This window comes from Carcharodon carcharias, chromosome 11, assembly GCF_017639515.1.
Source record: "Carcharodon carcharias isolate sCarCar2 chromosome 11, sCarCar2.pri, whole genome shotgun sequence".
NCBI classification, from domain to species: Eukaryota; Metazoa; Chordata; class Chondrichthyes; order Lamniformes; family Lamnidae; genus Carcharodon; species Carcharodon carcharias.
Window position 1 is genome coordinate 149099115 of NC_054477.1, and position 24563 is coordinate 149123677.

General features: G+C 38.7%; 1 protein-coding gene across 16 annotated transcripts in view; it reads left to right on the forward strand.

Annotated features, from left to right (window-relative positions):
• mycbp2 (MYC binding protein 2) overlaps positions 1-24563 on the forward strand; it is a 189401-nt gene that overhangs the window by 124457 nt on the left and 40381 nt on the right. For 10 of the 16 annotated variants that reach the window (XM_041198963.1, XM_041198964.1, XM_041198965.1 and 7 more), the window contains 7 exons: positions 5340-5564; positions 7690-7822; positions 9350-9475; positions 11536-11580; positions 15848-16009; positions 16457-16558; positions 18074-19717. In XM_041198963.1, the coding sequence (XP_041054897.1) occupies positions 5340-5564; positions 7690-7822; positions 9350-9475; positions 11536-11580; positions 15848-16009; positions 16457-16558; positions 18074-19717 (2437 nt within the window). The remainder of the gene's footprint in view (positions 1-5339; positions 5565-7689; positions 7823-9349; positions 9476-11535; positions 11581-15847; positions 16010-16456; positions 16559-18073; positions 19718-24563) is intronic. The other 6 variants (XM_041198970.1, XM_041198975.1, XM_041198978.1 and 3 more) reach the window with 3 other exon arrangements.

Below are 24563 nucleotides of genomic sequence, written 5' to 3' on the forward strand. Positions count from 1 at the left end.
TTTTGCTTTGTTAATTTTATAAGCAAGAATTTCTTTAAATTTCAATAATTTGTTTGGAACAATCATATGCATTACGGACCAGCTTTATTTTTTGAATACCATTTACTTGGTGCAAATTGCTTTCACATTTTGCTTTCATCCATAAAGACATTCAAATAGAAGTTGCTTTTGATGAGGGCCTAGATTTCATCTTGAATCTTCCAATAAAATGTAACTTTCCTGAAAGAGGAATGGTAACATAACTGTCTTTTTTATATGTGCATTGTAAAGAAAAATGTTTAATTTGTGTTTTTAAATATGATACTTGGACCTGTGCATAGTTTGCATCGTGATATGTCATGTACCAATTGTGATTGCTGTGCCAAAGCAAATATGGATGTTACACACCAAGTTCATGTTTATTGTTATATTGAATCTCTTGTGGTTTTCTCACCTTGTATTCTCTTCGGTTTATTTGAGGTATATGATTTCTTGAATAAGTGATATTGCGATGCTGAAATTAGTTGGCTGAAAAGTACTTAATTTGTCTTTGCCAAGTAATTGTATTCTTTAGCAAGCGTGCTCGGGTCTTGCAACATATTCCTTCAACTCCTGCACAGGGAACAATGAAACAATATTGTCGTCTGATTGGCAGTTCTCCTCTATAGCCTGAAATTTATCCTTCCATCATAATCTTTTCTTGTCTATTTTATTAAAGTTTCTCTGAATTATTTTTAAGCTTCAATGTATTCTACCCTGTATTATTTTCTTCCTCCCTGAATCCTCACAATTCAAATTGACTGATCACATTGTCTGCTCAAACTTTTACCCAGTAACACACAAACTTTGTCTCCCCCTTAGTTATACTTTCCTAACACAATCTACACAGTCTTTTAAAACAAACTTGGCATCTAACATCATCTCTCCTAATCTTTCTGACCTTGCTGTTCAACATGATGTCTTTAGCTTTTCACCTGTGTTTGAATTAAGTTTGCTTTTTGGCTAGTCTAAATGTTTGTCAACCTTGAATAATTGAAGATGTGGTACCACTTAAATCTACAGTGTTCAATAAGCTTGAATGATTGACTGGCAATTTTTGGAATATGAATTATCTCCCACACCATTCATGGAGGAAATTAGAATCAAAACTATCACTTTCTATAACTGTGTTTTGTTCATTCATCCAGTTTAACTACTCTGATCTTCTTTCTCTTGCATATTTTTCTCTTTGTCTCAGATTCTTTTGTGTGCAAATTTCTGCTGTATCCATGTCCATGTGTTCCCAATTTCAAATTAGCTATAACCTCTTTCTTTAGCGATGTTTTCATTTTTAGTTTACATTTTTTAAAGCTCAGGATACTGACCAAGAAGTTTGGAGTTAGATATTGGATCATATGGCACTCACTGTCTTGAAGTTATTTGAATGTACATGGGAAAGACAAGATTAGCAAAATGGGAACTGTTGGGAAAGTGTGACTGGACCTGGGTGGGAAGGAGGAATATCCCTAGGAATTCGTTCATATAAAGTAGTGAACAGGAGAGGTTGAAGCTGAAATTACATATGATGGATCACATCTGGAAGGTGAGTGATCAGGGCTTTGGGAGAACTCAGAGCTAAGCTGTTAGAACACAGCTAGGCCCACTGAGATAAGTTAGATGAGAAAAAAACAGAAATTGTTGGGAAAATCTCAGCAGGTCTGGCAGCATCTGTAGAGTGAGCAACAGAATTAACATTTCAAGTCCGCATGGCTGCCCTTCAGAGCTTCTTCAAGTAAGATGAGACCTTGACCAGCCTGCTGCCAAGAGGCCCAAGATTAGAATGTGAAGCCCAAATATGTTTGGGAGGTGTTAGGATGCAGGATTTTGGTGTGCCTGGAGGGCATATGCCTGAACGAAGCAGTATTAAGGGCTGGGCCTATGAAGTACTACAGGTCAACCCAGGTCTTCTGAGAGTGGAGTCTATGCAGTAGAAAGCTATTTTATGGACAACATAGCTTGGGCCATTGTTAAGATATGTGTTGTGATTCTTTTATTTCCTCCACCGTTTAAAAATTGTTTCTTTACAGAATTTATGCTATGACATTTAAGTATCAGGGTTTAGAATGGAATACTTGGGAAGCCAAAATGGCTGTTGCAATGGCTTTAAACAACCTTTCTCAGAGATGTGATTGTTGCTGGTTTCATTTCTTTGAGTGAAGCATTCAACTTCTCTTTGAATGTGAACTTCGAACCAATCAAAAAAGAAAAGCGAGCTATGTAATATACCTATCTAGAGCTTTCAGTTGCCTTACGTAACATGACATGTTGCAATACTCACATCATGAAGCAGATTTTGAGCTGGCAAGAACAGTTTGCTTCATATTTTTGCTTTGTATGCTGATAAAATAAATGCTAATAAAAATTGAATTTTTATTTAACAATATTTACTATTTTCAGCCTGCCTTTTCTATTTGCTCTGTTTTATCTCATCTCTTGCTTTTGCAGCAGTTTTCATTTCATTACTCTTATTTCAAGTGGGAGGGTGGATTGGCGATTTGCCACACACTAACTTTGGATGCCAGTGCTATTGGTTGCTTATTCTACAGGAGGGTGCCTTGCTTTATTCCAAGATAAAGAATGTGCCATCAAATTTCTTCAGACATGCTACCCTACTTAGTAAGCCAGTTGAGAACAGATGGAAGCCAGATATATGGATGGTTGGATTTCAGTTAGATTCACTGGCCCGGATTTGGTCCCTGATCATGTAATGTGAACATTTTAATTGAAAAGGACTATTTCTAAATTGGACTACTTGAAAGCTTTGGCATAAATATGATGAAAGCTTTAAATATCTTAGCAAATTTCATAAAATATCCTGGCATCTTAGTTAGGACCCTATTCAAGTTTGTCTTAAACTTTGTTACTTAGATTGTCTTTAATGCTAGCAAAGGCATCAGGGGCATGGATATCCTATCATGGATTTCTAAGATTATATGGTATCAGGTAAGCTTAAACATGAGTGGTTAATGTTTGGCTTCTCAAATAAAGTATCTTTTACATTTTTAAACAAATTAAAGGCTATAAATGTGTTTGAAAAATCAATCTTGCTAAAAATGAGTTTAGAATACACCTACATATTGATAACCTTGACATCTGTTTTGTATAATATGACTTTACACATGATTTTCAGGTCAGTTGTTTGTTCCTTGATATACTGAGCACAGACAAGCACAACATAAAATTTCTGAATATGCATTATGTTGTCATCTCAAGATTGCCATCCTCAAGATGTTAGCTGCTTACTAATTAAATTTATAATGAAGCGATGCAATTAACTTTTTAGAAAGGCGTTGGTCATAAAATAGTGCTGCTAAGACAGCTACAGAATGCATTTAGTCAAAGAAGGTAGCAGAGAAGTGTGAAGTGATACGTTTTGGCAGGAAGAATGAGGAGAAGCAATATACATTAAAGAGTATAATTCTAAAAGGGGTACAGGAACAAAGCCACCTAGGGGTATATGTGTACAAATTGTTGAAGGTGGCAGGGCAGGTTGAGAAAGTAGCTATAAAATAAAAGCGCATGGGATCCTGAGCTTTATAAATAAAGGCATAGAATACAAGATAAAAGTTATGATGAACCTTTATAAAACACACACTGTCCTCAACTGGGGTATTGTATCCAATTCTCTGTACTGCACTATAGAATGATTCTAGGGATGAGGGACTTGGTCTATCTGAATAGATTGGAGAAGCTGGGGTTCTTCTCAGAGAAGAGAAGGTTGAGAGGAAATTTGGTAGAGGTGCTCCAAACTATGATGGGCCTTGATAGAGTAGATAAAGAGAAATTGTTCCCATTGATGTAAGAGTCAAGAACCAGAGGGGTCAGATTTAATGTGATTGGCAAAAGAACCAAAGGTGACATGAGGGGGGAAAAAAACATTTTTATGCTGCGAGTGGTTAGGGTTTGGAATGCACGGCCTGAGAGTATGGCGGAGACTGATTCAGTCCTGGTTTTCAAATGGGAATTAGACAAACATCCAAAACACAAATTTCCAGGACTATGGGGAAAGGGAAGGGCGTGGGTTTAGCTAAATTACTCTCGCAGAGAACTGACACAGATCCAGTGGGCCTCATTTGTGCTGTAACCATATACCAAATGATTTGTCTGATAAGAGCTTTTTTCCATTGAAACACTTCCACTAATCTTGCAGAAACCTTTGTAAAAGCCAACTTTGTTTTTTGCTAAAGTTAACAATGAGCATTACTCCTCTATATAACTCTTCTCCTTTTGAGAAACTTGAATCTCAGAAGCAGCCTATTTGAACATTCTTCTCGTGGTATGAGTTTAGCAATTCTGAGCAAAATCATTTGTTGCACATTTATATAATGCCTTTAATGTAGTCAACTCTCCCAAAGCACTTGATAAGCGTTATAAAAATTTAACAGCAATCCATTTAAGGAGATAGTAGGATTGGTGACTTCAAGCTTGGTCAAAGTGGTAGGTCTTAAGGTGTATCATAAAAATAGGAGAGAAAGGTGAAGAAGCCAAGAATTTTAGGGAGGGAATTCCAGGGCTTAGACACTTGGCAGCTGAAAACACACAAACATCAACAGTAGAGCAATTAAAATTAGAGATGCTCAAGTGGCCAAAATTGGAGGACTGCAGATATCTTGGAGATTAGAGATTGGGAGGAGCAAGGCCATTGAGGGATTTGAAACTAGAATGAGAATTTTAAAACAGGGCATTGCTAAACTGGGAGTCATTTTAGCTTGGCTAGTACTTGGGTGAACGGGACCTGGTACAAGGGTAGAACATCCAGGAGTGATTGAATAGTTGAGTCTTAAGGTAGCAAAGGCACAAATGAATTTCAGCAGCAAATGGGCTGAGGCAGCAGCAGTGTTACAGAAAAGGAAGTAGGTGGTCTTGTTGATGGCGGGCTTATATGGTTGAAAGCTCATTTCGGGGCAAAATATGAAACCAAGGTTGCAAGCAGTTGCCAGGGAGAGGGCTGGAGTCGGTGGCAGAGACAGCAGACAAGGGCTTTGGCCTTCCCGATATTTAGTTGGAGGAAATTTTGACTCACCCTATACTGGATGTCAGGCGAGCACTCTGACAATTTAGAGGCAATGAAGGGATCGAGGGCACTTTGCTGTGCCACTTGGTTGCTTTCTGATCCTAGATGTTCAGATTTGTTTCATGTTTGCATGTGGATAGCAAAGGCAGTTAATTTTTACCCTATAGAACAGATTATAATCTAAGTGTAAATGCTATTCACATTGGTTCAATCATGGAGCCTTGAATTTGTGTTCTGATATAAGTCTGCTTTAAAAAGATACATTCAAATGCTTTAGCACAATAAATATATCTGCTTTTGTTTCCAGGAGCCTAAATCCATCACTGATGATTACTTCAGAGAAGTAAATTCACGTCGGTCCCATGAAGTAGTGTTGAAAGAGCAGGAAAAGATGTTCCTGCAAGGCGGACCAGGAGTATATAAGGTAGTGAAGACTGGGCCTTCAGGGCACAACATCAGGAGCTGCCCTAACCTTAGAGGTATCCCCATTGGAATGTTAGTTCTTGGGAACAGAGTCAAGGCATTAGGCGAGGTATGGATTCATAAAAGTGTGTTATTGCAGGTACCAATCAACACATTAGAGCAAATGCTGCAAAACTGATATCTTCTCAAGCTTTTGCATAATATTATAGGAGGACATCTGGTATTGGTATAATTTCTTCATTAAGAAAATAGGCTTTGATGCCTTTGGGTGACAAATCATGGAAGCTTTTATACCATGCTTACCAAATTTTATGATCTGCAGTGCATACTCTGCTTTTGAGCTGCTAAATCCTATGATTCAACATGAGCTGTTGCTTTGATTTGATTTATGTATTCTCCACTTCAGAAACTAATTTTCTTTACTGATTATAAATCACATTAATCACACTGTCTTTAATTGACAGATTAATAAAATCTTCTATTCCTGTGTATTATATAAATTGCTGTAATCATCTGTGTTCTGGCTTATCCTTTTATAATTTGAAAGCCAAAACTAAGCATCTAAATTGTGTTATAAGCCAGATTTTACTGAAATTACTTCACAGAATCTGGCATTATTGTGTGTGTAACTTAGGTGTCAAATTCGAACTAAATTTAGTTGTTACAGTAAGTGTTAAGTGCAGCAGTGAAAAACTAATTCACACATTTCAAATTCTGTAGCTACTCTGATCAAATTTTTGTTATTGCAGATCCTTATTATTTCTAACTATGGTATTTGAAGTATTTAAAATTGGTGCGTACATGAGAAAATTCTAACAGATCACAGTCTTAAAAATCTGTTGGGCTGGAATTTGCTGAAAAAATAATGGCACGTGAACGGCGCAAACTGTTGTCGAGACACAAATCATCCATCAACTTGTGACAAGGAAAAAGTATCTTGTGAATTGCGAATTGTGAAAACGGCATATTGTCCTTGATCTCCAGGGATTTTCTGCAGTTGCTGCATTTGCCCTACTTAATTTCCCATTGCACTCACCGCATAGTTAGGCCTAATAATAGTGCAGGTATCCTTTTAATAAAATAATTATTAATAAAACAAAATGCTGGAAATACTCAGCAGGCCAGGCAGCATCTGTGACGAGAAACTGAGTTAACGCCGATGACCATTCATCAGAACTGAAGAAAGATAGAAATGATAGAAAAGATAGCAAATAAAATATTTAAACAATCTCAATTCTGGAGACACTCAAATTCTATTGTTAACTAGGAAATGGGACAAAAGTGTCATTTTTATAATAATTAATGACTGCCGACCGTGGTCCTCTCTAAAAATCTTAGTTGTGCGCGACCTGATTATTTCACGGTGTGCAGTACTTCTAAATGTTTTCATGTGGCCGTGTACATACAATCTTAGAAGGCAAAACTTTTTGAGTAGCCTGTGCAATACCTTCCAGGTTGCTCTGGACTATGCATGCTCAGCTGAGCATTACTGCCAATCAACTCTTAGACCCAGAAAGTCAACAATTAACAACTCTTAGACCCAGAAAGTCAACAATTAAAAGTGTGAAGTGTCTCCTTTGGGTTGTGATTTGTTGGAGCTTTTGAAAATGTCAAATGTTAAGTTTTACGTTTTGTTTTCTTTTACTTTTTCTATTTCCTTCTTTTCCTCCCTCCATTTCTCTTTCTGTATCGAATTTGGTATTGAAGTCATTCTTTTTTTTCCCAGTCCTTCCTCTGTAATTTCTGAATCCTTTAATTAGTTAAGATGGTACACATTTAGTTCCGTCATCCACCCAAGGTCCCAGATGCCCTGTTGTCCTTGCAACACATCATCAGCTCACACGTCCAGCAATTGACAAGGCAAAAACATTTTGAGCTAAAGGTTGCAGGAAAACGTCTGAACTAATTGTTGCACTGAGATGTCCTGCTCCAGCAAATTCCAGCCCATTGTGTGTAAATTCAGAATAGTCTTTTAGCAGTCAATTGTTAAAATTTCAGAAATTTATTAAGCTATCACAATCCAAATTTGTTTCATTAAGTATTCAGTATTTTTATTTAATCACATATTGTAACAATTTGTAGGTTAAAAAGGATCTTTTCAGGTAATTGAGAGTTGGAATAGCTAAGGCATTTTAAATTCTGAGATTTAAAATATTTAAACAGTCTCAACTTGCAGACACCCAAATTCTGTTGTTAAATATGGAGCAGGACAAAAAGTGTCATTTGTATAATAGGTGGCAAATCATGAGGGCACATGGATCCAGCTTGATAAGAACAGTATGGTGGAATTCTGTGAAAGCGGTGAGGGCGAGGCCTGGTCCTTGGCCAGAGACCGAGGTGGTAACCAGTACCTAAGACATGAAGAAGGTAGGTGCTCGTAATTCATTCAATCGCTTTGTACAGAATAGATCTATGTGCAGTAGTATTTTCAAAAGATAATCTTCATTGTGACCTTACATATAAAGGTACAAAATGAATCTCACGAGGTGCCACTTGAAATAACTATTTTCTTACCATTTTAATCTTTAGTTTGCACTTTATGCCCTAGAATATTGGGTGCCCCATTTTTCTGGGTTTTCTTCCATATATTGCACTTGTACTACAGGATTTTAAAAAAAAAAAATTCTCATGAAGGCCTTGTAGCAGCTGCCCCTCTTTTCAGTCTTTTTAACAGTTATTTAATTATTGCAGACCTTGGTTTCTGCTGACAGCATCAGGGCTACAGCTCCATTGTTGTTTAAGTTGCTGCTCTCCTTTAATTGTGCCTGACCTCATCCAGTACTGCAACAACACTGTCAGTATTTTCCAGTGGATCAATGACAGTCTTCCTGTATCTGTGGGAATCCCAAGAGGAGTACATCATGTGTATTCACTCAGTCGCATAGCAGAGCTAGGTTGTGGCTAGGTAAGACTTGAAGGGAGGCCAAAACTCCTGCTGTGCTGGAACTCTGACTGGAAGAGGATAACCTCTGTATGTATGTTTTACCTTGGACTGAGATTTTAGGTCTGTATACTTTAATGGGTATGTCATGAGTACAGCGTCTTCCATTCTTTGGAAAGAATTGCTTGAAGGCGCCAACACACTAGATTACTGGAGATATTAGAGTTTAAGGATGTCTGATCATGATGGAGTATGCAGCAGAGCCATCCATAGACATATAGTGAGCACCTTTGGAAACTGACCCTGCAGTTGGTAACTTGTTACAGTTCTTCATCTTGGCTGTTACCAAAATGAAGGCTGTATAGACTGGTTTTCTTTTTCCATATAGAGAACATTTCTCAGCTGGTATTGCTGCCTACCAGGTGGAGTGATGTAATTTGTTTATCTTTGTTTTTTTTAATAAATGGGTAAAGAGTCTACAAGTTTTCTCTCAAGAATGTCCTAATCTTGAGGAATCTGTTCAAGTCGGGGCATGCTGCCTTCAGGTGTGTCTCACTGAGTGAATATGTTATCAAGAGTGCACACCAAATTTATAAAATTGCCCTTTGGCCTCAAATGTGGAACTCCTTCCCGATATGAACTTGCCATTAAAGCCGTTCCAAATCTCATCCAACTGGCAAAAGACCTAGGTCCTCAAAACACAAACTGAATTGTTCCTTTCTAATGCAATAGCTGCTCTTTTCCCTTTCTCTTTACCCGCCAGCCAGAAGGTATTCTGAATGAATCTAATGCAGAAACTGGAATGTTCATGCCTTTAATCTTTTGTAACCCCAAACATTGGTATAACTATCTTGTACTTTTATGGAAATGAAATATAGCAGAAAACCTCTGTTCTAAGGCCAGTATTACAGTTAATGAATTTTGACCTCAAATGTATTTTTAAATGTGAGCTAAGTTGTTCTCACTTAATTCACAATTTTCGCAAAAGCTGTTAAAATAGTTTTCTTTGATAGAACAACTACTATTGGATCAAGCACCTCAGACACCTCCTCCCAGTCCTTTCACGGCTCCCGCCTTCAACAGGAGTGCGAGTGACAACAACTCTCAAGGATTTGACTACAGCCTTGCAAATGCCAAAGGTGTGTAAAAATTATTTGTTTATTTAATTGGAGGGAATCCACATACTGTGCATTTTGCACTGAATTGTTTTTGTTGCTCACTCGCCCAAGTTTATTTTAAGTATTTCACTGCTAACTAATCAAACATTTGGGTGTTTAGAAATAAAATTTAGAACTTAGTCTCTGATCCTGCTCCTTTTCGGCATTATTAAATACAGTGGACATTTTTGTAACATACAGGGATACCAAAATCTCTAAAATGGCTTCCATAAGTGTGCTCTGAAGAAGAGTTCTTTGCACTCAAAACGTTAAATCTGTTTCTCTCTCTGCAGATGCTGCCAGACCTGAGTTTATCCAGCATTTTCTGTTTTTATTTCAGACCTACAGCATCCACAGTATTTTGCTTTTATCTATAAATATACTCATTGATATAAATCCTTTAAGCCCTGGAATTCTCTCCCTAAACCTCTCCACCTCTCTAACACTCTCACCTTGAAGATGCTCCTTAAAACCTGCCTCTCTAACCAAGCTTTTGGTTGTCAGCTCTAAATATATTGCTTTATGTGGCTCTGTGTCCTAATTTTGTTTCATAATGCTCCTCTGAAGAACCTTGAGATATTTTATTACATTAAAGGTGCTATATAAATGCAAGTTCTTTTATAACTCCTTAAGATGGAAGGATGCACCATAGTGTGAACCTAAAAGATTTAAGCAAAATGATTTCAGCATGAAAAAAATATACATGCATGTCAAATTTTTTTCAAAGTTGGCCTCTTTTCACCTTTCTACTCTGCCACCTGCTGGCTGTCATTTTAGAGATCCATTTCTTAGGTTTTTTTGTGAAGGAGGAATTGTGGAAAAAAAACTTGTGGCCAGTTGTGTAAACGGATGACTTTCTGTAACTGCGATCAGGCATTTAAGTGTGCAAGAGCATTTAATTTTTTTCACTTCTCCTTATTGAAGAATACCTCTAATTGGCTCATCAAGTTGCTGACCTTGTCTGTTGTTCTTCCTTATCCTGGTGTTCAGTGGTAAATTCTTTGTGCTGCCCTTGAATTATTTGTAAGCCTTGAAGCACCATGTGAAGTCAGGACAGCTTATTGGAAGGATGTTTACACATCTTGGTCACAATGTTGCAGAACAGCAAAAATCCAAAAGATTCTTTAAATATCATAGCGGACTGAAGAACTTTGGAATGTTAAGGGTGACCTCAACTATTTTAATATAGTATAAGATGACTGTACAAATGCATGTATGTGTCAGACATCATTCTAAAGGAGGTTTTTGCTCATTGGGCTTAAAATGCTCTGATCCGAGTTCTTTTCGTTCCATTTTTTTTTGAAGAGGTGAGGGATTGGAAAGTTGGAAAGGCTTCTGACAAACTGAGTGGCATAATTAATGCCACAAATTAATGACGCTTCACAGATAATAGCACTCTTCAATACTGTAGAGGCAGTATAAATCAACCATACTTAATATACACAAACATTTCTATTTGACGTACTGTGGCTGGCATCAAAGTGGATTCCTGTCACTTATTTGCCGACGTCTGAATTTTCACCAGGTTCACATTTTTTAATGTAGCTAGTTAGCTGTTTTGTTTTATCCTAAAAGTGTTTTAACACCGGTCTTAAATTACCACAGATGTTAAACTGGTGTTATACCAAACAGAAAATCTAAGCTCTTGTGTCCAATTCCAGTGAAAAGATAAATACTTGAGTTCATTACTGTTGAAAAGGAAATCCTGTTCACCCTTTTCTTGAAACAGGAAATTACTGGAATGAGGGGATGAAATATGGACATTCCTGGCTCCATATTTCCTAGCATAAAGGAAATGCTCAGAGAATGCCTTCAGAGCATCTCTTAACATTTGCCAAAGCACTTTTCGAGGCACATGTTGATAATTCAGTGGTGCCTTATTTACTTACAAGTACTTTGAGTCACATGTTAATGTGCTATGTTCCATCCTTTCTCATTCACTCTAGTTGCTTCCATTTTGTCAAAACAACTGAGCTAGTAAATTGACACCATTGAATTAATGAAGTTTTATGCTAAATATATCCCAATTTTCTCTTTTAAAGATGAAATGACTGCAGACCTTGATTTAGGGTCCTTCGTAGAACCTGGTAAGTGAGGGATGATGTGTTTGGGAATGTTATAGAGTATACATTTGTTTTTCTGTATTGAAGTAAAGCTAGGAAGAAATATTACTTTTTAACAACTGTAACAAGGTAACATTTTTCATTCTCCTTCCAAAACAAAACTGGTTTCTATGCTAATTCAATGGAATCTGTTTACCAATTTTACAACTTCATTGGGCAAACAAAGCTAGAATACAACGCAATGCTCAAAACTCAATTTGAAATTTAAGTAATTTGAATAATGTAGTTGATAGATCATTCTTGCAGTGTCATTCATTTTGTACCTCAATAAAAATTTCTTAAACAGTCCACATTTGGTTAAAGTGGCACATTTTAGGAATCTAATCACTTTTCTAAGATGTTCTCTATTAGTTGACTTCCAGAATGTATGAACTGTAAAATAAAGGTTTTATCTTTGTCTCCTATTTATGGAAAATAGCTCAAGCACAACATGATTCAACAAGCTAATTGTGCATTCATCAAGATTTAATTACATCAATCATGTGTAAAATATCTGTCAAATTTTTAGTAGCTTTTTGTCCACCCCAGCATGCTGCCTCTTTGTCCTGTTTAATTTTATTTTTGAGTTAAGTTCCTTCAAGTAGATTCTTTTCCTTTTCCTATTAATGATCTCAGCACCATTGCTGATAAAGGGGCCTTAGCTAACATATTCTCAGACCACATACCACTTCAAAACTGGTCACTTTGAGCTCTGCAAGGATATCCTAGAGTTGGTGGTTAATAATACTTGGAATACTTATTTCCCCTTTTTTTTTCTTGGTAGAGAAGCATTGAACCACTATTTCATACTTCCTCCAGCGTGGTGCAGTTTAAGCTTCAAGAACTGCTAAGGCCCTCATGGAGCCTGAAAATAGTACTTCTGGAACTTTTCTTCATCTTGCTTTCAGAGATCCGTTATTTGCCAAACCCATTCTTGATTAGACATCATGCCTCTTTCATCTATTTGGCCATAAATTTCTTGAGGCATTTCCCCAGGCGTTGAGCATCTTCAAACCCCTCAAAACGACTTGCTGTTTGAGTTTCTTTTTGTGGTGTGAAGAGTGGGGGATGGAGGAGGGGTGGTGGGTCTCTTTCACAACAACCTCCAGTAAATACAAGGAGCTTGTGGTAAAGACCAGCCTAACAGATCTTCTGAGCCAAGTATACAGTCTGCATACATCACCTTCTGAAATGCTTCAGGATTTTTAAAATGAATTTTCAGTCACCCTCCTGAAACAGCAGAAGCATGGCAAAGCCATTGTCCAGAATAATTTGCATACCAAAGAACAAGCTCGGGGAACAGATTCTGTATAATTGCCACTAGTTGCATCCCTTGAGGCTCTCTCCGAAATGATGGGGGTGGTGGGGATCAAATTGTCAAAGCCAGCTGTTCTTTAGGGGTCACAAGACACTTCAGCCAATTATAAGCCAGGATTTCATTAGAGAAGTTTTCTGCACAATGGCTTCATAAGTGGATCTCTTGCAGCCGCCCAGCAGTGATGCTATTCCTTGTTCTCACAAAGCACCCACTCTTCTTAGGGCTCTGTGGATGTGTGTTGCAGACAGTGTTTGGACAAGGGAAATCAAGGTTATTGTTGCATACACTTCTGGCAGGGGTTTTCCAGGTAAATCCGTCCATATACATGGCCCAGGATGCCCTACGCTAGAGTCATTCTGTAAATTGAACCAAGGTTCTTGAACAGTGGCTTTCCTTTGATGCTGTAAGAGTTTCAAGAATGTCAAGAGGGAGGATTTTATTTTTGGTCTGAATTAGCCTGAGGTACTCTGTCCAATCCTGTACTCGAGTTATTCTCAAAATACAAATAACATTTGCTTCAAAGTCTTCAGGTAGTTTGACTGAAGGAATATGCTTGTCAGACAAAATATACCTCAAGGATACTTGCTTCCATTTTTGCTATTCATCCACAATTTAGGAAATGTTCAAATGCACCATTTGTGCACAATCTCTTAAAAAAAAACAAATTTTAATCTAATGTTTTCTTCCCAGATGTGAACAGGGTTGTCTTTCTGTGGCAGCAATTTATTTGTGTCTATCCTCATTTATACTCCTCTTACACAAGACCACATTTTGGCGACTGAACTTTTCACCATATTTGAGTATTGCATTTCTCAACAATTTGTGGAGATCTCAGTTTAGTCTACTGTGCAGCCTTGTATTATATAGGTGCCCATTTTCTAGCTCCCATATGATAACAAATGCCTTTCGTGCCATAAAGTCTGCAGATCCCAAATCCGCCTCAATAGCCATCTCCGGATTCATGGAAGGCAGACATCCTCGCAAGTGAGGGATAGTCAATAATAATATTTTCTAGCATCTTTGGGAATTATCCTTCCCAGGAGGCTAATTCTAAACCCAGAATGGTGTCTCCTCTCTATCCTTCCGATAATGCACCACCCCTTTACTGAAATGTCAACTAAGATTATGTGCTCAAGCGGATTGGGACTTGAACCTACAGCCTCTGACTTAGGTGAAAGTGCCACAACTGAGCTGTGAAGTGAACACTGCACATTACTCAGCAAGGATAATCATGAATACTTAAGGCACTGCCAAGGGCATTTAAAAGATAGGATGCTGTTGCTCAAAATGCATCAGTGAATCCAGCTCCTCACCCACAAAAAGATTATCAAGAACTCTTAAGTCATGAAATTTAATACAGAAAAGTGTGAAGTGGTACATTTTGGTAGGAAAAACGAGAAGAGGAAATAAAATAAAGGACGCAATTATAACGTGGGTGCAGAACTGTGTGCAGACTGAGAAAGTGGTTAAAAAGGCAAACAAGGTCCTGAGCTTTATAAGTAGAGCTGTAGAGTACAAAACCAAGGAAGTAATTATCAACCTTTAGAAAACCCTAGTACAGCCTCAACTGGAGTATTATATCCAATTCTGTGCACTGCTCTTTAGGAAGAACATGAAGACTTTTGAGCGGATTCAGAAAAGATTTATGAATATGGTTCCAGGGATTAGGAGCTTCAGTTATGTTGATAGATTGGCGAAGCTGGACCTGTCCTTGGAGAAGGCGTTGAGAGGAGATTTGATAGAGGTGTTCAAAATTATGAGGGTCAAGACAGTAGATAGAGGAACTGTTCCCTTTAACAGAAGGATTGGAAACCAATGGATACATTTAAGGTGGTTAGTAAAAGAACCAACAGTAATGGGCAAGATCTTATTATGCAGCAAGTAGTTAGAATCTGGAATGCACTGTATGAGATTCTGGTGAAGGCAGATAGAATCTGCACTTTCAAAGGGGAAATGGATAAGTAACTGAAGAGAGAATTTGTAGAGCTATGGGGAAAGGCTAGGGAATGAGACTAGCTGAGTTGCTCTTGTGGAGAGCTGGCAGAAACGTGACGAGCCAAGTGGCCGCCTCCTGTGCTATCACCATTCAATGATTCTGTATATGGAACCCTGAAAGAGAGTCTGACAGAAGAATAGCAAGGACTTTGAAAGAAGCTGTCTTTTTTCCAATAACCACGAATCTCCTGAATTAGCAGACGAGTTAGAAGAGAAATTCACCTGAGATCATGACCCCCTTGGATTAGCAGGTTAATTAGGAGAGAGATGTACATCTGAGAATTAGCAAACAAAGCTGATCCTGGTTCTGAAAATGGCTACAGTGGAGACTTGGGAAAGATTAGCATCTGTCTTCCATTGAAGTCAGCCCAAGGGTTACGAATCTTCCCACGGCAGAATACTCTTATAATAGTACTTTTGATAGATGTTCATCAGTTCTGTTTACAAGATTGTAAAAATCCTTTAGGTCAGGGGCACATAGTAGTTTGTTCCTGTTGTTTCATCTCAAAAGAGCAGAATAAGTGGAACCCATGCAGAACTTTAAACTTTATTCAGAACTAAGGTTTCAAGACAGAGATGATAATGGATCAAGAATATTGCTACTTGTGAGCATGTATATTTTGAAAGGTAGTTTTCCAGATTTGTGGGAATTATGTTAATGCAATGTAATCTTAGATTTTAGAAATGATTGCCCACTTACCCTAGCCATGAAGAATTGTCTCACAAATGCTTTAAAGGCAGGTATCCAACAACTGAGACCTGATTATGAGTTGTGATTCATTCACTGCGTGTGTTTTTAACTTACTGAATTATTGTGGGGTAGTATGAAAATTAGTTTCATGTTCCACCGACTTTCATGCCAATGTAATATCATTGGAAGATATCAATTGAGGGAGTTAAGGAACCAAACATAGTCTGTCTTAATTTTGCCTGCTACAGGTGACCAACTGAGTGCCATACTGAATACCATTCAGTCACAGCCTTTCCTTCCAGCTTCTAGCGCCTTTGGTCAAGCTGCAAAGCCTTCCTGTTCCCTTGTTCACAGCCCATTTGTGTTTGGACAGCCCCTTTCCTTGCCGCAGTCTCAACCACAGCTTCTGAGTAAGTCTGTCTGTCTCGCCTGCCTAACATATTCCATCCTGTTGTTTTACTATTGTGGTTCTATAGACTCTCTTTCATCAGAATACTGTAGTAAATTTAATTCTTTACACAAATTTTGAAGCATTTGTCTTTTGATGAAGATTTTACAGCATTTTGTTACTTACTAGTAACTTATGCAGGCTGGGACGTTCCTTACTATTATCAAAGTTTTTTGGAAAAAGTAGTTGGTTCCATTGCATTAGCACTGACAAAATGCCATCATGTGCTGAATTATCAGAATGAAAATCGGAAACAAAACTTCAAATTTTACCTTGTTTGAAAGCATACAGCTGACTAAATATTTTTACTTGTAAATGTATCTGTAAGTAGCTTCTTTGCTTATTCTTGCTGCTGAAGCATTCTGTCATTGAATCTCTGCTGCTTATCTGCCACTGTCTTCCTCTGTAGACACTGCATCACGCATCCTTGCTTCACGTGAGCGCTCATACAAAAGTAATAGTCCCTCAGGCCCTGGGTCAGGTGTCTGCTCTGTGTCTCTGAAGTCAAAGGGTGGGTATGCATGTAGTGATGTTGGACTCCTGCAGAGGATAACAGTGTTGCTTTTGCTCTTGCTTATAAATTCATGTTGATATGTATTTAATCTTTTTGCACTTCATGGTCAATGTTTCGATAACCCTACAGTGCAGAATTATTCATTGTTTCATACACTGGCACCTTCTAAAGTTTTTGGAGCTAAATATTTCTAGTTTGTACTACAGAGCTGAACTATATTTTCACAAGGTTCTTGAGACTATTGAGGGTGGGTTCTAGATTTTAAAATTGCTCAGTTTAGAACTTTTTTGGAGTTTGTGAGCAAAGCTCTTAATTGTCTTTTTTTATATAAGTCTTGGAGCAAGCCAATGATGTTTTGATGAACAAGCTGTGTAGTTACTGATGGCTTAAATATAATATTTTATACTGAAAAATCCTGCTTCTACACTTAAAGTTGGAACTTATGGAATGAGGCTAATACTGTAGCCTAACCATGACAATTGTTTTTCTTATGCAAAGTTATACAGACTGAAACTTAGTGGTAAAACTTAAAATGGGTGACACTGAGCTTCATTCAATATTTGTTTCCAAGGGTCGACAGGGAGGCAAAAGAGAAGTGCTTGTCAGTTTGAAGGAGGTTTAAACTTTGAAAATCTTCCTGTGGTTGTTTAGCTAAGCCCAGAGCTTCTGGGTAACATTGTAAAGGGAAATCAATCTTCAGTTTTGTGATTGGGTTTATTGGTGATATTGTTGTTGGACTGCTAATCCAGAGACCCAGGTAAATGCTTTGGGGATCTGGGTTCGAATCGCACCACAGCGAATGGTGGAATTTGAAAGCAATAAAAAAAAATCTGGAATTCAAAGTCTAATGATGACCATGAAACCATTGCCGATTGTTGTAAAAACCCACCTGATTCACTAATGTCCTTTAGGGAAGGAAACCTGCCATCCTTACCTGATCTGGCCTACATGTGACTCCAGACTCTCAGCAATGCGGTTGACTTGTAAATGCCCCCTGAACAAGGGCAATTAGGAATGGGCAATAAGTGCTGACCTAGCCAGTGACACTCACATCCCATGGACGAATAATAAAATTAAAATTTGGAAATGATATGGGAAAGTAGCATAGGAAAAATGCACTTTACCAGTTGTGCAATGATTCTAACCTTTTTAAATCAAGCATTATGATAACTAGTGTAACGTTTATAGCAGTATTTTTGTTTGTTTTCATTATAACACTAGCAATGACTGCATCCCTTTAATTGGTGTTTCTTTGCTAATGTAGTCTTAAAGCATAAGAACTAATTATTTGTAAAGTGTTGACTGAAACACTTCCTATTCCTTATTGTCCTAAGAGAGGAGGGAAATAACCTGTATATTGAATTTACTTATTTAAATTACTATATGCAAGGAATATTGCTGGAATTCCATCTGCCTTTGCAGCTGGACATTAAGAGATATAATGAAATAGCTTGTTTTTGTTCTGAAAAAGTAGTAAATGACTGAATATTTCTTCAAAATGTGATTTTTCAGGTGATAAAGGAAACGTTGTAGTATCTGGAAGACCATCTGGAAACTTTGATTTGTCCTGCAAACATAAAACTGAAAACCGATTGCAAAAGAGTGAAGGTCGGATCAGCAAGGCTGCTGTAGAACAAACAAAGACAAAAAATGCAGAAAATCTGTCTGCAAGTGAATCCCTCATGCTTAAATCAGATACTGCCAAATTGCGATCAGACTCTCATAGTAGATCCCTTTCTCCAAATCATAACACATTACAGTCACTAAAAACAGATGAGAAGACCACAGCTGGACTGAGAGCAGAGTCACCAACACCAGGGTCACGATCAACATTGTCAAAGCAGAAGCTATCATCTGGGAAAGGCAGTCCATCAAGTCCTAATTCTCCAAGGCCATCTTCTCCTCTTGAGAGGAACTTAATTCATAAAGCCAACACGGCAGCAAAAATTAGGTTGGATCCGCCACGAGAGAGATCGAAATCTGACTCGTATACTTTGGACCCTGATACAGTTCGTAAGAAAAAGATTCCTCTAATGGAGCCTTTGCGAGGGCGGTCAACTTCACCTAAACCAAAAGTACTACCCAAGGAGGCAAAAACTGCCACCAGCACAGAGAACAGAACACCTTCTCCCCAGGTGGTGCAAGAAAATCTCCATAGTGAGATAGTTGCGATTTGTACGTCTAGTACTCTAACAACAACCAGTAATTCAGATGCAGTCTCTGAAAAAATAGCTGAAATGCAAAACCCTGATGACTCTTCTCCAAAGGTACATTTCAGCATTGGAAAGGCCCCACCCAAAGAAGAACAAGAAACTAGATCATCCCCTAAGATGAGTCGTAAGAATACTGGCAGACACACTAGACCCAAGAAGGAAAAAATGGGAACCATTTTCAAGGACGAGAGTAATTCATCTTTTGAGCCACCAAAACAAGCAATGTCTCCTTCTGTTGCAGAATGTGCCCGTGCAGTATTTGCAGCTTTCCTATGGCATGAAGGGGTTGTCCACGATGCAATGGCATGTTCATCTTTCTTGAAGTTCAATCCTGACCTCAGTAAAGAATATGCACCAATGAGAAGCAGCCTTCACAGCCAGCAAGGCATTGAAGAAAGAGAGACCAAGCTAAAGAATAGGCATTCATTGGAAATATCATCTGCTTTAAATATGTTCAATATTTCTCCTCATGGTCCAGACATATCTAAAATGGGCAGCATTAATAAAAATAAGGTACTGTCAATGCTGAAAGAACCCCCACTACCTGAGAAAAATGAAGATGGAAAAGCAGATTCAACAGCCTATGATACTTCGAGCCATCATTCTATGAAGAGTAGGTCGTCTTTGCCTCTTACTTTGCAGCACCTTGTTGCCTTTTGGGAGGATATCTCAATGGCAACCATAAAAGCAGCCACTCAGAACATGATCTTTCCCAGCCCTGGTTCAAGTGCTATACTGAAGAAAAAAGAGAATGAAAAAGATAACAAAAAGAGTAAGAAAGAAAAGAAGAAAAAAGACAAAGCAGAGGCAAGACCCAGAGGAAATCTTTTTGGAGAAATGGCACAGCTTGCAATGGGAGGCCCTGAGAAAGACACTATATGTGAGCTTTGTGGTGAATCTCATCAATATCCTGTAACATATCACATGAGACAAGTTCATCCAGGTAACTAACTTATTTGTTATTCAATCCAGTTAAAAAGATCATATGAATCTTCAGCTTAAGTAAGTTTGCTTTTACTTATCTTCACAGTGTAGCCACATTAATACACCTTGGTTTTTGGGATCAATTCAAAATGCTGCTGAATTTTAAATGAGTAAAAATGGCAAACTCATCCAATTTGTGTGTAACACTTGATCAGTTGCCAATAAGATTGATTCATTCAGAGTGTAACTGCTTGAGCTTCACAACGCAATTTTAGGATGCTCGGACTGAACCTTAACCTAAAATTCAACAGGAACTCGTGATTGTATTTCTTATTTTCAGCTGGCTTTATTTCTGGCTGCTCTGCATTCTTGCCTCCTGAAGGTACTGATTCTTGATGACATATACTTCCACCGATGCAGTCAGCCCTCTTAGTAACTCAAGAAAGCATTGGACATTGGGGCCTTGATTTTAACCAACCAATGGGCTGAAGAGGGTTGGGGGGTGGATGTTGGTAAAGATCGGGCAACCCAACCCCATGCCTGCCCCCTTTATAAATTTTGTAATACAGAAATCACTTCCCCAAAAGGGCAGGTGGGGGGGGGGCCTAATTAACTTACTAAAGTCATAGCACTGACTTAACAGTGTGTGTGGAGTAGGCCCAAACTGCAGAAATGCTGGCAACTGAACCAAGCTGCTTGCTCTTCAAGGTAAGTGACTTGTTAGCCAGGAGGAGCAGGATTGCTTTCCCTCCAGCCCCTCAGGAAAACCTTGGCCTTCCCCAGCCCCAATTTTCAACCTTATCAAAGGCCAGCCTCCACCCAACCACTCCATTTGCCAGTGACAGGGATTGTCCCTATCGGTTCCTGGCTACAACCTTCTGCTGTTAATGTTCTTTTTCATCCGCTGGTCAGGTGATCCTACAATATACAATGAACCTATTAATGTTGGCAAGGCTTCTGGCTTCCCAGCCTTGCTTGGGTTCCTTGGGTGATCCTGGCCTCCCTGAACTCCCATTACCCATGGAACCTGAGTGTCAGTGAACTTTTCAACCATGTAAGAGAGAGCATCACAGCAAAGCCTGATCTTACTTTCATCTGACATCCATAGATGATCAGGTTTTGCTGAAAAGCAATTTGGAGTAGGAATCGTTGGCAACTTTCCCTCCCGTCCATAAAACCTTTCAGCAATTCAGTCACTCATTTGTGATCCCATTGTATTTGTGGCTCAAATTTGGACATTGAACATAAACCAGGGTTTGCATTTCTTTTGAAATTTACTTAAAACTTCCATGGTAGAAGGAAGCTATTTGTCCCATTGTACCATGCCAACTGTTCTTGCTGGTAATAGTAGCAATGATTTGCCAAAGGGCAGGTGCTGTTCTCATTTCTTTACACCTCATGGCCCTGCCCCTTCAACTCTTTTTAGTTGCTCAGGAGCCTCCCATTTTCAATTTCATTCTCTTTCTCCCTCTTGGTCTACATCCCTCTAATTTTCCTTCAATCACTTCCTTCCACAAGTTCTCATGCTTTAGAATATAACCTTTTTCTTCTTTTCTTGATGCTATTCACTAAAGGGACCAAATGTATGGTTACTAATGTTGCTGAATACGCAAAGATAAGTAGGAAAGTGAGGGGGACATATGTTCTCACAAAGAACATAGGTTAAGCAAGTGGTCAAAAATTTGTATAATGTAGGAAAATGTGAATGTGTCTACTTTGGCAGGAAGAATAGAAAAGCAGCTATTATTTAAATGGAGAGAGATTGCTGAACTTTGAGGCACAGATGGAACTGGGTGCCATGGTACGTGAGTCAGGAAAAGTTAGTATTCAGGTACCCCAAGTGATGAGGAAGGCAAATGAAATGTCGTTAATTGCAAGGGCAGTGGAATATAAAAGTAGGAATGTTTTGCTACAGTTGTACAGATGTGGTGAGACCACATCTAGGGTACTGTGTACAGTTTTGGGTCTCCCTGTTTAAGATGGGATATAAATGCGTTAGAAGCAGTTCAGAGAAGGCTCACTGGATTGATACCTGGGATTAGGGGTGTGGTGGGTTTGCAGGTGTTTATCTTATGAGGATGGTTAGATAGGCTGGGTCTGTATCCACGGGAGTTTAGAAAATTGAGAGGTGATCTTATTGAAACATATAAGATCATGAGGGGACTTCACAGGGTGGATGATGGAAGGATGTTTTCGCCTTACGGGAGAGACTAGAACTAGGGGACGCAGTTTAAAAATAAGAGGCCTCCCATTTAGGACAGAGATGCGAAGAAATTTTTGAGAATCATGAACCTTTGGAACACTCCTCCCCAGACAGCAGTGAAAGCAGTGTCACTGAATACTTTTAAGGCAGAGGTAGATTGACTCCCTTGTTAGTCAAGTATCTAAGGTTATCGGAGGTAGACGCAACGTGGAGTTGGGGTCACAATCGGATGAACCAAGATTTTATTGAATGGTGGAACAGGCTCAAGGGGTTGAACAGCCTACTCCTAACTCGTTTGTTCCTCCCCCACCGTCCTGAGAACTTCTTTATTGCCCTTGTGTTCTCGCCAACTGACCCGCTTCATCCCCCTCCAGAACCACATTTTACAACTTTCTAATCTTTGGGTGTCCACTTTTCTCAAGGTCCAAATTTCAACTCTTGTGGAACAAGACACTTTAAATCTCAGTCTTGGTAATTCTTTTCTTAAGATATCTACTAGTTCTTATGCTGAGCAATCCTTTGTTTCGAGAATGCATTATTTGCCGTTGCTATTCCAGCTCTGATCAGTGAAGCGCTGCAGGGTTGTGTTTTTTGAGGCGAATAATGAAAATATCCAAGACAAGTCACACGACCAATGAAGCGGTGCTAGTAAAATCTGAGATCAAAAGAGCTCTGCTGACCAAGATTAGGAAGAGATAGTTGGAATTTCTTGGGCATGTAATAAGTCATGATTTAGAAAGCCTGATGCTGATGTGAAAGATCAATGACAAAAGAGATGGAGGTCGACAAAGAATGACCTTTAGAGTCTCGCAAACTCGTTGAATCTAACGCTAATGTAGGTGAACCACACCTCCAGAACAAGATTAATATGGAGACCCATGGTTGCCAACGCCCTCTCAGGAAATGGTCCCTGAAGAGTGAGAGTAAACATCTTTTGACAAAATGTTTTCCTGGCACTTAAATTGTGATACCTGTTGCAGCTATTGACCATTTATTTTGACCTTTCCCACCATTATTTCTTCCAATCTTCATAACCTTAATCTTTTTTACATTAATTTCCATTACATAACTTTCACCACTCATTGATTCTGTCTATTAGTATTTGCAGATCTTCTGCACTGCAGACGAGTAGCCACAAGGGCCTGGCCTTTCTCAAATCTCACCAGCTTCACCAATTGACCGCCTACTATGACACCTTTCTGCGCTTCAATTAGTGCTTCTTTTATCAAGGCTTCTGCATTGATGTTAAGGAGTAGGGGTGATAGAAGACAGCCTTGCCTCACCCCACATCTGGTTATACCAGGTTCAGTTTCACCAAAAACTGTCCTGATTGTAGCACTGAGTGTCCATGTGCAAAGCAACATCATTCTTTTATACCTCCAATCATCTCTGATCCTCTACAGTACTTTAATCAGTTTTTGTCAGTTCATCCGGCTGAAAACTTTTTCATAATCCCCAAAGCAGGTATGCACTACTTTATGCTTCTTTGGCTTAACACACTGATTACTGCTGTTGCCTGTCTAGTTCCACAACCACTGGGGGAGGTGGTGACTTAGTGGTATTGTCACTGGAGTGGTATTTTACTGACCCAGGGTAATGATCTGGCGACCTGGGTTTGAATCCCACCATGGCAGGTAATGAAATTTGTCTTCAATAAAAATCTGGAATTAAAAGTCTGATGAACATGAAACTATTGTCAATTGTAAAAACCCATCTGGTTCACTAATGTCCTTTAGGGAAGGAAATCTGCTGTCCTTAACTGGTCTGGCCTACATGTGATTCCAGACCCACAGCAAGAGTGGTTGACTCTTAAATGCCCTCTGAGCAAGGGCAATCAGGGATGAAAAATAAATGCTGGCCTAGCCAGCCATGCCCACATCCCATGAACAAATGAAACAAAAATTCCAAAAGCGGAATTGATCACAGCTGATGTATTGTTTGCTTTGGCTTCCAATTTATTTGCTATGCTCTAACATTACCTTAGATGCACATATTATCAAATTTATGGCACAAAGCTCTTCACATTTGGTAGTATTTGCTCTTTTCTCCAATGGGACCCATAGTGCTCCTCAAAACATCTTTACAGCTATTCTCCCTTATGCCCTTACACAAGTAATCAATTCTCGCATTGCCTTCTCTCCAGGTCCTTTTATGTTTCTGCAGGGATTTGATCACATTCTTCTGTTTCTCCTCTCTTCAGTTCTTTTGTAGGTCTAAATATTTCACACTTCAGAAGACCAAGTCCTAAATTACCCTATGAAATGTTACCTTCTTTCTCTCATCCTCAATCTGTTGACTTGTAATCTTTGTCAAATATGCCTTTGATGTATTCTATTCTTTACTCCCTCCAATTCTGTAAGCGGCATACCATCTCTACTATCCGTTCCTCTTTGTGTTTGCCTATCCCTCCTCCCTCAAAGAATTCCTTCATTCCCTCATAGAGAGTATCCATTCTTCCTTTGGAGGAGGCATTCAATTAATTTCACTTCCCTGTTCTTTCCCCATAAGTCTGTATATTTTTCTCCTTCAAGTATTTATCCAATTCTCTTTTTGAATGTTATGATTGTATCTCTTCCATCACCCTTTCAGGTAGTACGTTCTAAACAACTTGCTGAGTTTATTTTTAAAAATGTTTTTCGGCAACTCATGCTCTATTGTCAAT